The following is a 14,849-nucleotide window of genomic DNA, read 5'->3' on the forward strand; positions in this document are numbered from 1 at the left end:
ACTCGAAGGTGGAAGAGACCTGGCGATGTATTGGCAGAGGCCACACATGGAGGGTTCACAATTCGAGTTTATTCCACGAGGATCAGAATGCAATGGAGATGTCACCAGGAGGCGACATGGTGCAGCGGATCGTGGTGGAACAGTTCGTGGCAATGCGATACACACGACGGTCCCGTGAGGGATGAGATCATATGGAGGTATGATCGGGAGCTACTGGGAGCTCCACTTCGGTGAACAACACGACGGCAAGAAGGGCTATGGATTCAAGGAGTGAAGGCCATGGTACCGCAGAGGCGGGTCTTCCGGGCGTGCATCGAATTCTGCATCGGATGAAAACCTTGGTCATCAGCATATGGGGGCTGTGTTCCACCAAGGGAAAAGTTCGAATGCAAGTACCAGTGAGTTCCATGGGAGGGACTTGATCATGCAGAGGTATGATCGAAGCAGCTGGAGAGTTGGACTGCTCCAGAGCTCATATTCGCTTAAGGGAGCCCGGTAAGTCAGAGGACAAGGCCGAGTAAGCGAACGTTGCTACCAAGGAAGCTATGGAGAACAGAATCGGTGCAAACCCTACAATGCGATGGCAGAGGCCATGCATGGGAGTGCAGTCTGTCTTTCCATCGACCAGAAGGAGCTGCTTGGAGAACACAGAGGTGTTGAAGCAAGGGGTCGAAAGGGGCGAGGAAGCGACGACGAGTCCAGAGGGACTTAGCTACCCAAAATCAAGCATCAGTTAGAATGGAGGTGGACTCAGAGGAGTGCCACGGAGACATCTCTACTGATCATGAAGAAAAGAGATTCAGAGGCGAGGCGACGGATAGTAGTGCCATGGGCATGGCAGCGCCATGGTACCGCAGAGGCGGGACTTCCGTGAAAGTCACTGATCCCTTGCTCTCACGGAGGGAGAGCGTTTGGTCGTGAAAGGGGCCGAGGAGGTGGAGCATGCAGAGGCAATCTTCAAGTACCGGGACAAGGCTGAAGGGCAGAGGCCGAGGAACTTCGTAAGACCGGTGTCAGTGTGCTTCTCATCAAGACAGCCGTAAGTGAAGGACTTCGGGTCATGCAAGAGTGCACGACCAAGGAACGAAGCAGGCAGTACGCGGTGCTGTACCTTTGCTACTCAGTGGAGTAGGCGGCAGGGTTGATGGAGAAGACGGTACAATCCCAGAGGCGACCTCATCTATCAGAGAATTACTCCAAGTTGGGGTGAAAACTTCCCGCATTCCAGAAGTTCGATGGCATTGAGAAGGTGAATCACAGTAGCTAACTCAATGCAAGGAGTGCAAACACTTCAGGTGCTTCAGAAGTGTGAGCAAAGAGCAGGCGAAGGCCAGTAACTAGCTCGATGCATGAAGTACAACCTCGAGGAGGCGGGCGAAGTCAAGTAACATTTGCCTTCTCAACTCTTAAGAGAATGGGCGAAACCGAGTACCCCAATTCTCTTATCTATCCAGCAGAGGAGCTCTGCATAAGATCAAAGACCCTTCGAAGATAATGGAAGACAATAGTTGTCAAATCCTCACCAACGGTGATCAGTGCTACTGAGAGTAGATTGTCCGCTTCATTTCCCAACGAAATGCCAATTGAAAGCGGAAGTGATGCGAACCTACTTGGATGTGACAACTAACTGAAAGAAGAGTCAATGAGCAGATTTTGTGGAGGAAGGACCCAAAACTTCAGAAGTTTGCGAGATGATGCTCGTTAAAGCTCCAACAAGCATCCACCCAGTTCAAGCAGCATGTGGAATTTCTGAGAGACTGGCGCAGTAAGGATGGTCTTTTCCTTCATCTGGGAGATCCGCAGGAATCAACGAGGATCAACACAACTCCGCCAACCCCACACCAGAGTCAGAGTCATTGGCGAGTTGAAACAGCATGGCGGATCAAAGGTTCGACTACTCAAAAACAACAGCGGAGAGCAACGGGGAGCCAGGAGGCGCATTGCAGCTGGAGCAGAAGATGGAAGACTCAGCAAAGGCGAAGAGTTGCAGTGTTCACAAAGGCTTCGACGAGGACGTCGAAGGGATAAGTGGGGGAGAATGTCACGGACAAACTTTGAAACAAGGTGTTTGATGTAATGCTTATGTATGTCCGTGTCTGTTGGCATGTTCATGCCTTGTACAGTGTGTAGAGGGGCAGCCGAAGGCTTATAAGTCCCATTTTAGTTGGGTTGGTGGCCTCTTTAGGCTTGTAAATAAAGGTTGTGTCATGTAGACACGTGCGAGAGCTTTTCGGTCTGTAATGGACCATTTTACCCTTTGTTGTGCCACTGTTCAGAGCTTGTAAAGTCTGTTTGTAATTTGCATTGTCTATGAAGTGTTTTTCGGACATGTTTGCTTGTGGATCCCGTTTGAGGCGTTCTCTCTAACCCGTTCTCTCTTTTGGTGGTCCTAAGGGACAATGGGAGGCTTCAGGGAGGCTGACCTTTGCGGACGGACACGCAAGGGTGCCGCACGCCTTAGGCAAAACCAGCTAAGGTCGTGACAATTCGGCACCGATGTATCATGTGTCAATACGGTGGGGCATACTGATATGTAAAATGCATAAGGCATATTTTCCTCCTAATAAACGAAAAAAGGAAACAAGTGAATTTCTTTACCAGAGGATCCATGACTAATCAAAGTTTTCAAAGACGACTACAAAACAAAGAAAAAGAAAGTAAATCAAGACTATCAAGTAATATAATCAAAAGCAAAAAAAGACAGGATATCTTTGAGATTACATTCTTCAGCAGTTTGTTGACTATTTCCTGGAGCTGTGGTGGTCCAGCATTCTGTGGGAGATAGAGAGGAGCCCCAAGGGGCTCCCCTTCAGGGTCAGTCAAAAGGCACATCGCGCGATTACTACTGCTTATTTCTCTCACTTCTTCTGAAACCTCCATCTCTACCTGGCAAACTCTCAGTATAACAGAACCCTAACCTGAAAGAAGAAAGAAGACAATATATCCTAAATTACAATACAATGAAGTCCAACAAGATTCCCTCTTGTCCAAGATGAACAAATGAAAAATAAGCAGACTTTTTCTTGTAAGTGTTCATCTGATAAATTTACGATGGGGTTGCATTATCCAATTAATAGAAAAACAACATTACAAGTGGATACAAACAATACCAAATCAAAATAAACATAAAGTCAATATCAAACAAATCATTACAAAGAAAATTAAGAAATCACTCAAGGATGCTGGACATCCAAAAGCTAAGACATAACTCTATTCACTTTGTTTTGGTAGTCATGGCACAAGAGCTATATTTATAGGATTGAGATGTACGTACATCTAAACTAGAAACAATTAATAGACTAAGAAAGAAAAGAAAATAAAGGAGAAAACTAGAGGCAGTTAATAATTAAGGAATTAGAATTATTGTACTAAATTGAAAAGCAAAACCAATTAACATTTCTTATTGCCGATTGCCATCTCATCTTAAGCATGTAGCAGGTGTCAGCACGGCTATATGACATGTGCCCTTTCCTTTTGGATATCGTAGCAGCAGACTGTAATCAAGGCAGAGGTTTCTCTCTCGCTTGTCCACTCTCATACAAACCTTATGCAAGGGTTCAAAATCTACAACATACCTCAAACGACGAAGGGCAATTAAAATCATAATCAGAGGAGAAGAAAAATACGACAAAATTCTTAAATGAGAATAAGAGAATAAACTAAAGACGATCGTATTTCACAACTCGAATAATCTCTATAAAAGCAAGCAAAGAAACCAAAAGAAAGTGATGAAGCAAGAACCTTTATGATTGGAAGAGATTGAGAAGAGTGTTTGCCTAGTAGCAAAGCCCCTTTCCTCGTGTAGAAGGTAGAGGAGGTGGTGGTGGTGGTGGCACGCGTCGACGGAGCGAGGGAGGTGATGGTGGAGGCATGGGTGGTGACGGAAGACATCCGAGGGGTTTAGGGGTTCGATGAGCACCTTCGGCCGGTGGATCCGCGCTGCAGTTGCACCTCTTAACGGGTCCGCTTGGTGGAGCTCCGGTAGGAAAAAGATACCAGATGAGTGCAATTTCTGACCCGAATCCGAACTGTGAACTCAGTCTTGCGGTTTGGTTGATCAATCCGACCCGATCCGTCTTCCCCCTGATTAACAATAATAATGATATCGTTGCTATCATTAACAATAATAATAATAATAAAATGAGACGAAAAGAGTTGAAAGAGTTTGTTGGAATTAAGTTAGGATATTTATATAATTAAGAATATTAAAAAAATAAAATAAAAAATATAAATAGGAAACATATTTACCAAAAAAATCTCTCATATATATATATCAACAGAAAAAAAAAGAGAGTAACAGAGGAATTAACTAGTCATGATATTTTTATCATCTTAAGAAGTCAATATTAAATAATAAAATTACAAAATGGAAAAAATGATGGGTCTTAATTGCATTGTGCAGTAAAAAACCAATGGAATCGCCTGGTTACTGAAGCGTGCAGCGCACGTGTTTCTTTCGTGAGTTGTCACGAAAAAAATATCGGACACAGAAAAAATAATAATAATAATAATAAAACCCCAAAAATAAGAGGAGCACAGAGAAAGCCGTCATAAGAACCCCCTAATTTCCCAAAACGAAGCGAAAACGAAAACGAACTTCCGGAGAGAGAGAGAGAGAGAGAGAGATGGGTAGCACGATTCTTTCGCTTGCATCCCATCCGCAACCCTCTTGCTGCTGTCGGCGACGCCGCCTCCGCCCACCAAACCACTGGGGCGATGTCGCGCGGATCAGCGTCGCGCCGTCCTTCTTCTGGAGCTCCATCACCTCTCCGAAGCCTTCCAGCAGGCATCGCCTCATCTGCACCGCCCTCCTCCAAGACGATGCCCCGCAAGGGGGGCAGCAGCAGCAGGATCCGCCCACGCAGCTCCCCGCTGGCGTCGGCGCCGCGGTCGAAGAAAGGCCCGGTACCCTCTCGAGCATTTTCTACTTTTTTGTTGCCTTTTTATTCTTGTTATGATATTTCGACAATTTCTTTCGTTTTCTTCATTCTGTTGGCTCCAAGATGAGGTTTTTTCCTCGGAATTGCTTCCAAGTTTGCATCTTTTCGTGTTTTCGAAGAACAGTTGCTGCACTTCCAAGCAGCCATTCCATGAATGGTTCTATTCTGATAAGTAATGATCTCGTACATTATCAGTCCTCTTAAAAGTTTGGGGATTTGGAATGATCTATTAAGTTTCAGCCAGCGGACTTTTGTAAGTCGGTCGTTGGACTACAAAAGTAAAAAAAAAAAAAAAAAAAAGTCATCTAGTAGTTAGTAGAATCCTAGGTTGGAACACCTAAAGCGAGTCAAGAAAATAATGCACCGAAGCACTTAACAACTGAAATGCCCAAAAAGGATGTGACGGATGAGTTCCCGAGGCATTTGTGGAGCTGAGCTGGTTGTACACCGAAATTTCTGTCTGCTAATAATTTGAACCTATTTCTGCTAATGAGTAGAATTTTTCCTTTTAGTTTATTCTCTCTTCAATTCCTAGTATTATGATAGAACAAAGAAGTTAACAAACGGTTTTTTGAGTGATCACATCCCATGTTCGTCCATTGTATCATTTCATGCGGTTGAGAACTTTTTTGTCATTGGAGGGGACATCACAGGGTATGCCATCAGGTTTATTGAAGGATAGACATATATGCCTCCAAGCAGGATGAGATATCTCTAGTGTAAATATGGATTTGATGGTTTGATCCTTTTTGGAATCAAGATATGCAGCATTGCATGATTCACAAGTCAAACAAAATGGAGCTAGCCGAGGTTACTTCATTTTGTTGGAATATTTTTTCTCTCTCTTGGAACATTTTGAATTAGGCTTTAATTGGAACTCCTTAAGAAATTAAATTAGAAGGTATAGCATGCCATCCCATGATGACTGAGATGTTCTTTTTGTAAGAAACATGGCTTCCTTTGTCATATCATAAAGTGCCATATGTCCATTGTTTGTTAACACATGTTTTTGGCTTACCTAGCCCTAAGTGTAGGTCCATGTTGTTGCATTGGCTTGAGCCAGCATGGATTGACATACTTAGTATGGTGCTCTTTGCCATTCACACTGTCTGGTATGTTAATCACGGTCAGATGGAGTCCTTTCAACCCATGGTTTTTCTACCATTACAGCTAGCAGGATTAGAGCTTCAATGATGAAAAAGAAAAGAGGCTTGTGCATTTAGAGAAGTCTAAGCTGAGCATGTGTTGATTCATTTGATGGTGATATTGAAGGTGCACTCACTATGGGAAGCCTATTATTTTGAAAATGATATTGACAACTATCATCTTTTGCTGACTTCTGATTAGGTGACATAATACATAGCAACAACAGATCCAATCCAGTGGCCTTTGATTGATGAGGTTAATATGTACCAAACCAATTTTCAAGAGTGAACAAACAAACTCTTCTTTTTGACCAGCTTTTGTCCTTCCATCATGATCATATCTCAAGCCGATATGTGTAGCTATTCCTTGTGAGTTTGGTTAGTTAAATTTGAAATACAGAAATCACATAGTGAATAGTAGTGCCTCTTGGATTTAAATTGTTTTTCTCTGGCAAATGGCCGAAGACTTAAATGATTCAGAATGGACACCATTGTAAATTCTAACTGTTGAATGCTGGCTTGCAATTGCAACCAAAACTGGATTTAATTTTGACCCAGTGGTCACATAATGTGCCTCAGAGTTGATTTTTCTACTTACATCAATCATTACCTTCTTCCAATCTATGTTACAATGCTTATTGGATTACCGAGCAGGTGTGCTGTTGTATATCTACATCTCTTTTAGGTGCTTTCCCTATTGTACAAATTGATTGCAACACTTGCCAAAGGTTGCATTTCTGGAGATCCTCCACTACTCAGCTGACGGAGGAATTGCTGAATATAGTATTAGTAAGCTTGACCTTTTGGCCAATCAAAGCCAGCCTTCGCCATGATTATGCCATGCTTGTCCCTTACTTGAGAACTTGAGATGATACAAACTCATCCATTTGGAATTGAAATAAGCTTGGTGTCGTTCTTGCGTTCATAAATATTTATCACTGCAAACTTGAAAGAGAGGGCAAATTCTCAGTTAAGGAGATCTAGGCATGACTTCAGCTTTGAAGGATATCAGTTTGCATTGACTGGTCATGCTGTGGTTAGAAGTTATAGGATATGTGCTATGATTCGCCATTCATTGCTATGTCAAATATGATCAATCTTACATATGATCAGAAATTGAGACAGGCCTGTAGATCTAGTACATTATAGAAGATATCATTAGATGTTTGGAGACATTAGGGCTGTATACCTTCTTTTCTGAATGTGATATACTTTTTGGCACTTCCCTGTGTGGCATTGGGAAAAAGGAACCAAGAAAAGATGCCCTTGTCTTGAGAATAAGGGCTGTAGTTCCATAACATTCTGTTGCAAGTGCACAACCTCCAATGCTGTGCTTCCAATCTTGAGATTCAAGCACAAGTTTGCAGCTGTCTCATATTTCTATTAGCCCTCAGAAAATTGTGTGGGAGTTCTTTTTCCCATCTGTATGAACTAACACCTAGATGTCAGTTTTCTGTTGTTTTCTTCAACATGACTTGGTCGATCTCAGCATTCTGCACCCACTGTTGTATGTTCAGGCTCAGGTGACTTAAATAACTCTTTTGCAAGCTTTTACAAATCTAGGACTTGAACTTTCTTTTACGTCTCATGCATGACAGTGTCACTTCCCTCAGCTTATTAATTTCATACAGCTTCCTCTTAAGTATTTACCTGCGGCCAAAATCAGTTTTCTTGAAGTTTAAATTGGCCTAAAACAGTTACTGCTTTTGGTGCAGCTGAAAACATGAGTAAAGATCCATTGCAGAGTATGAAGCAGGATGGTGAGCAAAACTCTGTTTATAACTTTCTCTATCCCAGCAAAGAGCTTCTTCCAGATGATAAAGAAATGAGCATATTTGACCATTTAGAAGAGCTTCGCGAGAGAATTTTTGTCTCAGTTTTGGCTTTGGGAGCTGCTATGTTAGGCTGCTTTGTTTTTTCTAAGGATTTGATCATACTCCTTGAAGAGCCTGTTAGTTCACAAGGAGTTCGCTTTCTGCAGTTATCACCTGGAGAATTTTTCTTTACCACTCTAAAGGTAAAGTGTTTTCTCCATGGCTTCAGGTGCCGTAACTAATTTTTTGGATGCTTACAACTGAAATGATTGCTGTTTAGCTAGATGTGCCAGTCTTTTCAAAGTTGATGCTATAGATATTCTGTGCATTATGACCACATGAATTTTGCTTCTTGTTCCTTACAAAAGCTCATTGTCCTTTGACACATCTAGTAAGCATTCTTATGTTCAGAAGCCTATTCTTCTCAGCAATCACTATTAACATTTAGTGACCTTAGCTGAATATCATTGACTTATAAACATATCCATTTTACTCTTATTCTGTGTTCTTTTGATGATGGGGAATGGTTTGTTGAGTCTTTGGGAAAAGAATAGTGCATCTGTAGCTTAACACTTCTATTCTGTGATTTGGCTTCTCACTTCTTAGATGTTCTGTACAACTTTCAGCTAGCTTTCTTTTTGTCTCTTGTTTGATATCAGTCAAGTTGATAGATGTGATTGTGCCAGCTTAAACAGTATGTTGTTGTCACACAGGTATCTGGTTACTGTGGTCTTCTTCTGGGGAGTCCTGTCATTCTTTATGAGATCATAGCTTTTGTTCTTCCTGGTCTAACAAAGGATGAGAGGAAGTTCCTAGGACCCATTGTCTTGGGCTCCTCTGTCCTTTTCTATGCTGGCATTGCATTCTCCTATGCTGTTCTAACTCCTGCAGCCTTGAATTTCTTCGTGAACTATGCGGAAGGTGCTGTGGAGTCGTTGTGGTCCATCGATCAATACTTTGAGTTTGTTCTCGTTCTTATGTTCAGCACAGGACTGTCTTTTCAGGTAATGTTTCATGATCCTGTAAAGTTATGTTTTCCATGTTAGCTGCTGCAGACTATTAACTTAAAACACACTTTTAATTCCATCATTTTTTCTGCGTGTACTACTGCAAAAATGCATGGCATACTTGAACAATCTTGCTTTTGCAGGTTCCTGTTATCCAGCTTCTACTAGGGCAGGTTGGTCTGGTGTCCGGGGACCAAATGTTATCGATCTGGAGATACGTCGTGGTTGGTGCCGTTATTGCCGCTGCCATTCTTACCCCATCGACCGATCCCCTGACGCAGATGCTACTGGCAGGGCCTCTGCTGGGTCTCTACTTGGGTGGTGCATGGATGGTCAAATTAATAGGTCGTTAATCCAATCATCTTGTGCATGTTTTATCTTCACCAGGGAAATTATGTGTATCAAAATATGAGGCACATCTCCTTTACATGCGACATTACTGTTTACATTCAGTGTATATTTCTTGTAGGCCATTTAGATCTTTCCAATTGCAGTCTTTGAAGTGTTTGTTAACTGATCATATCCAAACTTGGACAATAGCCTATCTTGTTATTGTAACAATTCAGGACTAGTATGCAGTATGATTTGGTATTACAAGGATTAATACACAATAAAAAGCTCATGTAATGACAATCCATTTTGTTCCATTTAATATGTAGTTTAATCGACTTTGGTGTCCTAATTATTGAGTTTAATCTGTATTTCGGAGTTGGCATCCTCTGGAATATATATATATATATATATATATATATATATATATATATATATATATATATATATATATATATATATAAAACCAATCACACACAGTGTTTCTAATTCTCCATCCCGACCGTCCATTTTATAGAAACAGTATCTCGATCGTCCACGTTACGAGTAACTTCAAGTCGAAAGCATGGTTAATGGATGAGATGAGCGGCCAAGATGTGCGGAAGGACGATGGATGGGTGCCCATTTGCGATATTAGTTGGAGGGAATCCGAAAGCCCGAACCCGGCCGGACTCCAACGATTCCATAAATCCACTTCACTCGCCCATTTAAACGTCCGCTTTCTTCACTCCTCTCTCTCTCTCCTCGGCGCTCTGCTTTTGAGCCGCGAACAGGGAATATAATAGAGCAGGTCCGCCGCTTCTCCTTCCCTGGTGTCGTCTACGCCTGGCCGCAATGGCCTCCCGCCGCCTCCTCTCCTCGCTCCTACGCTCATCCACCCGCCGGGGCCCCGCCCTCAGATCCGCCGCTGCAACCTGCCCCATCTATAGGGCCGCTCCGAGACCCTCCCCCGTTGCATTCCTCCTCTCCCGCGCTGTCGAATATGCCACCGCATCCGTGGCAGCTTCTCAGCCCACGCCGCCCCCGGCCAAGGCCCCCGCCGGGCCAAGCGGCAAGATCATGGACGAGTTCACTGGCGCCGGCGCGATTGGGAAGGTCTGCCAGGTGATCGGCGCCGTCGTCGACGTCAGATTCGATGCGGGGCTGCCGCCGATCCTGACGGCGCTGGAGGTGCTCGACAACCAGATCCGGCTGGTCCTCGAGGTCGCGCAGCACCTGGGGGAGAACATGGTGAGGACCATCGCCATGGACGGTACTGAGGGTCTTGTACGCGGCCAGAGGGTTCTCAACACCGGATCTCCTATCACTGTATGCATCATCCCTTATTCTTTGATTGAAATGACTGCATAATCAAAACAACAACATCTTTCAGTGTATCTTCGATGTCTTCTTGCGACGAAGCAACCAATTGGACGATAATGCTGGAAAAAGTAATGCTTTCGTCGTTAGATAAAGTTAAATATGTATCTCATGGCTAGTCAGTGGAACCCTATACTGTTAGTTTTTGTGCAGCTTGGGAATGGTCTGATATTTCTTAATCTGGGTCAGGCTTAGGGCAGGTACAGGGTATGATTTTTGAGTGGTAAGATGGGTGCAGATTGAGTAAAACCCACCTGCCGTGGCGCTTGGCTTCTCTACTTGCAAGGATGGCAGCTGTGTCCTATAAGAAAAAAATTCTTTCCTTTGTACTTGGTTTGCATTTATGTAAGCAAGTAGATGCTTCTAGGTTGGTTTGCATGGCAGGTTAATCATGTCTGGCTGTTTATTGCTGGACTTGCTCAAAATTTTCTGTTAATTTTTTCCAAGAGGTTTTGTAATGACAATTTGCTTGTAGAATTGGCATCAATAAGAAAATTGATTGTTGTTTGACAAATATATAATCTTGATGACTCTGATTCATATGATTCTTGACTTTTTACACTTATTGTGGTTGGTTAAATTGTTAGGTTCCTGTCGGTAGGGCTACTCTTGATCATGAATGTTATTGGGGAACCAATTGATGAGAAGGCTGAAATAGGTAAGAGTGTCAATTTGTTCTAGTTTGATAATATTTTTAATGAATAATGTCTTCAAATTCTGTCTTCATTTGTCTGATGTATAATCCTCTCTTTTATGAACAGAGACTAGTCACTTCCTTCCCATCCATCGTGAAGCACCTGCTTTTGTTGAACAAGCAACAGAACAACAAACTCTTGTTACTGGCATTAAGGCAATTTTTTAATGCTCTTCCCCCATATCCAGTCGTAGTATTAATTTTTTTTCCTGAAACAGAAGTCTTTATTTCTCTGAAATTGCCAGGTTGTAGATCTCCTGGCACCTTATCAAAGGGGTGGAAAGATCGGGCTCTTTGGTGGAGCTGGTGTGGGAAAGACTGTACTTATCATAGAACTGATCAACAATGTTGCAAAGGCTTATGGTTAGTCCTGTTGAGATATATTCATTTAAGTTTCCAACTTGTTTTTAATTGTTATATTTGTTAATTTTTTGGATTTTAGGTGGTTTTTCTGTCTTTGCTGGTGTTGGCAAGCGTACTCGTGAGGGTAATGACCTGTACAGGGAGATGATCGAGAGTGGTGTCATTAAGCTTGGAGACAAACAGGTCCATGCTTGAGAAATCTCATTATCTTTGATGCCTCTATTCTTTTGCACTCCTTTGTTGCCTTCCTGAAGCTGTGTTTGTGATCTAATTGTTTTGTACCTCAGAGTGAGAGTAAATGCGCTCTTGTTTATGGCCAAATGAATGAGCCCCCTGGTGCTCGTGCGCGTGTTGGTTTGACTGGGCTGACAGTTGCTGAGCACTTCCGAGATGCTGAAGGACAAGATGTGCTTCTCTTTATTGACAACATCTTTCGGTTTACCCAAGTAAGCTATGAATTCAGGTGTGTTTTTCCTCATGATGAAATTGTTTGTTAGCAGAATATTTTCTCATATATCTTCAACTACCTAGGCAAACTCTGAAGTGCCTGCCTTACTTGGTCGTATTCCATCTGCTGTTGGTTATCAACCAACTCTTGCTACTGATCTTCGAGGACTGCAAGAGCGTATCACGACAACAAAGAAAGGTTCCATCACCTCAGTGCAAGCTATTTATGTGCCTGCCGATAATTTGACAGATCCTGCTCCAGCAACTACTTTTGCCCATCTTGATGCTACAACTGTGTTGTCGCGACAGGTTGATAACATAGTTGTCTATAATAATACCTTCTTTTGGAGTTCTTAATATTATTTAATGATTTGATGTGATTCTTCTAACATTTATGTTTGACTCATTAGATTTCCGAGCTTGGTATTTATCTTGCTGTTGATCCTCTTGACTCCACATCAAGAATGCTTTCTCCACATGTGTTAGGGGAAGAACACTACAACACTGCTCGTGGTGTTCAAAAAGTCCTTCAGAATTATAAAAATCTCCAAGATATTATTGCAATTCTTGGAATGGATGAGCTTAGTGAAGATGATAAGTTGACTGTTGCTCGTGTTCGAAAGATCCAGGGGTTCCTGAGCCAGCCTTTTCATGTTGCTGAAGTGTTCACTGGTGCACCTGGAAAATATGTCGAATTGAAGGAGAGCATGAACAGTTTCCAGGTTAGGAATATACCTTTACACAGTGTTACTGATTCATGATGTGATCTTATTTTACTGAAATCATGTTAGCAAATTTGTCTTGAAAGACAATATATCATTACTTATTGTCTTTAGATTGGTAAGTGCGCACACCAAGGTTCTAGCCATTGTTATTGTGCAAATTTCTTTTCGGATGATTAAATAATAAATCATTTTAAAAATGGAGTTTGTGAAAGGGTAAGATTATTGAACCCTTCAACAGCTCAACATTTTGTTTTAGGTGGGCTGTTGATAGTTCAGAATTGGTAGCTTCAGATTAATTTCACCATTATCATGATTTTTACAATATCTAATTAGTATTAGTGAACCTACATGTTTGTTGCCTATGGTGCTTGGAGTCAACTGCCATCTACATAACACGATATAGATCAAAACTGCCAGGCATGGTTAGAATTATCCAGCTACAAGTTTCTGTTTGGATGTTGGCGTTGGTTAATTCCAACTTCTCATTAACCAAGGATTTGTGAATAGTTCATGTGAAGAATAATATGACAAGTGTAGCAACTTATTTGTTGCATATATATATATATATATATATATGTGTGTGTGTGTGTGTGTGTGTGTGTGTGTGTGTGTGTGTGTGTGTGTGTGTCATGTTTTGTTTCTTGAAATCTTTGCTTTCCTTCGAACAATTTTTTTTTCCAGTGATCAGTGTTGCTAATGATCTATTTATGCCACTTGAAAAAGTTACATGTGGATTACATTTAGAATGTATATGTATTTTTTTGTTTGTTGTTTTCTCAATAACATTTTTAGGATGATAACCAAGAGCTATAATTCCATGCACCCCAAATATACAGGACAGTACAACTTGCCATGATATCTAAAAATGTTAGGATGGAGAATAAATATGACCAACTAGGATTTTTGGATGGAGAATAAATATAATCAACTAGTCAAATAAATATATCTGTTTAGTCAATCAGCGTGATTCACAGAATGGTCAGTACAACAGAATTGGTAGAATTAGCTATTCCATTTATGTTGTTGTTACTTGTCCTGTTAGCGACAAAAAAATAATTTTTACTATTTTTTTCTCTCAATCTAAACAAGAACATCAAGAGCAGCTACCTCGCTGATCAAGAGTTTCGGAGGAGATCTTTAGCCCATTACTTGCAAATCTCTCTAAGTTTCTAGTTGGGATGGTCTAGTTCGTTTAAGTTCTATGTATTAAATTCCTTTGTGCCATGGTACGAGTTTCTGTCACAGATGATTATTCTGTATAATGATTTTGCAGGGTGTTCTGGATGGGAAATACGATGACTTACCCGAACAGTCATTTTACATGGTTGGAGGTACCGAGGAAGTCATCGCCAAGGCCAAGAAGATTGCAAAGGAGTCAGCGTCATGATAGAAATTTCTCTCCTCATTCAGAAACTGGAGCGATATAGCCTATGGGACCACCTGCGATCAAGAAAAATTGCATTTCCGTAGACAGCTTTTTCTTTGTTTTAATGCTGGCCGGATTTTTTATCTTCTTCCGAGAGAGCCAAAAATGAACTCTCAGATCTTCTTGGCACGATAAGTATATGCAGCGACTCGTTTTTTTCTTGCATGAGACATTTGCACTCCAAACTGTATCCAAATGTGTATTTTGTACCAGTCACTGAACCATGTAGTTTGTTTCTCTAGTGGTTCTTACCTTCTGGTTTAATATGTTTCTTTTACCAGTTGCATAATTTTCTTGATTAATGAATTACAAGGAGTGAATTAATATTTCTTTAAAACTCCTTTTCTTGCGATTCACTGCGTCTTAATAATTAGGACATCTCATAGGTCAATTTTATCTCTCTAGTTTGAACATTTTGATGTTAATTTTATCACGAAAGGAATTTTAATTTCTTTTACGGAAATCACCTTAGAATTATTATAAACTCCAAAAAAGTCTTTTCGATAGTTTGACATTTCGTTGACCGTGGACTTCGGCCGCAAACGTTGGGTGGCCATGTCACCCATCAAACCTCTGTGGGGTGATTCATCCTTTCTGAA

At 41.5% G+C, this 14,849-nt stretch overlaps 1 protein-coding gene and 1 pseudogene across 1 annotated transcript; both read left to right on the plus strand.

Annotated features, from left to right (window-relative positions):
- The first annotated feature begins 4,547 nt into the window (after positions 1-4,547).
- LOC103981356 (sec-independent protein translocase protein TATC, chloroplastic) lies at positions 4,548-9,394 on the plus strand. Its single transcript, XM_009398064.3, has 4 exons — positions 4,548-4,905; positions 7,801-8,102; positions 8,613-8,903; positions 9,050-9,394. Exons 1-4 carry the CDS (start codon positions 4,626-4,628, stop codon positions 9,257-9,259), a joined length of 1,083 nt encoding a protein of 360 aa, XP_009396339.2. The 5' UTR covers positions 4,548-4,625; the 3' UTR covers positions 9,260-9,394.
- Positions 9,395-9,974: 580 nt separating this feature from the next.
- On the plus strand, positions 9,975-14,514 carry LOC103973478 (ATP synthase subunit beta, mitochondrial-like; annotated as a pseudogene).
- The last annotated feature ends 335 nt before the right edge of the window (positions 14,515-14,849 follow it).

The sequence above is a fragment of the Musa acuminata genome, chromosome BXJ1-4 (assembly GCF_036884655.1).
Source record: "Musa acuminata AAA Group cultivar baxijiao chromosome BXJ1-4, Cavendish_Baxijiao_AAA, whole genome shotgun sequence".
In the NCBI taxonomy this organism is placed as follows: Eukaryota; Viridiplantae; Streptophyta; class Magnoliopsida; order Zingiberales; family Musaceae; genus Musa; species Musa acuminata.

Bases quoted from the DNA above. Each gene is read 5' to 3' on its own strand.
- LOC103981356 (XM_009398064.3), top strand. From the start codon at position 4,626: ATGGGTAGCACGATTCTTTCGCTTGCATCCCATCCGCAACCCTCTTGC. The intron at 4,906-7,800 runs GTACCCTCTCGA...CTTTTGGTGCAG, and splicing joins CGCGGTCGAAGAAAGGCCCG to CTGAAAACATGAGTAAAGAT. The intron at 8,103-8,612 runs GTAAAGTGTTTT...GTTGTCACACAG, and splicing joins TTTTCTTTACCACTCTAAAG to GTATCTGGTTACTGTGGTCT.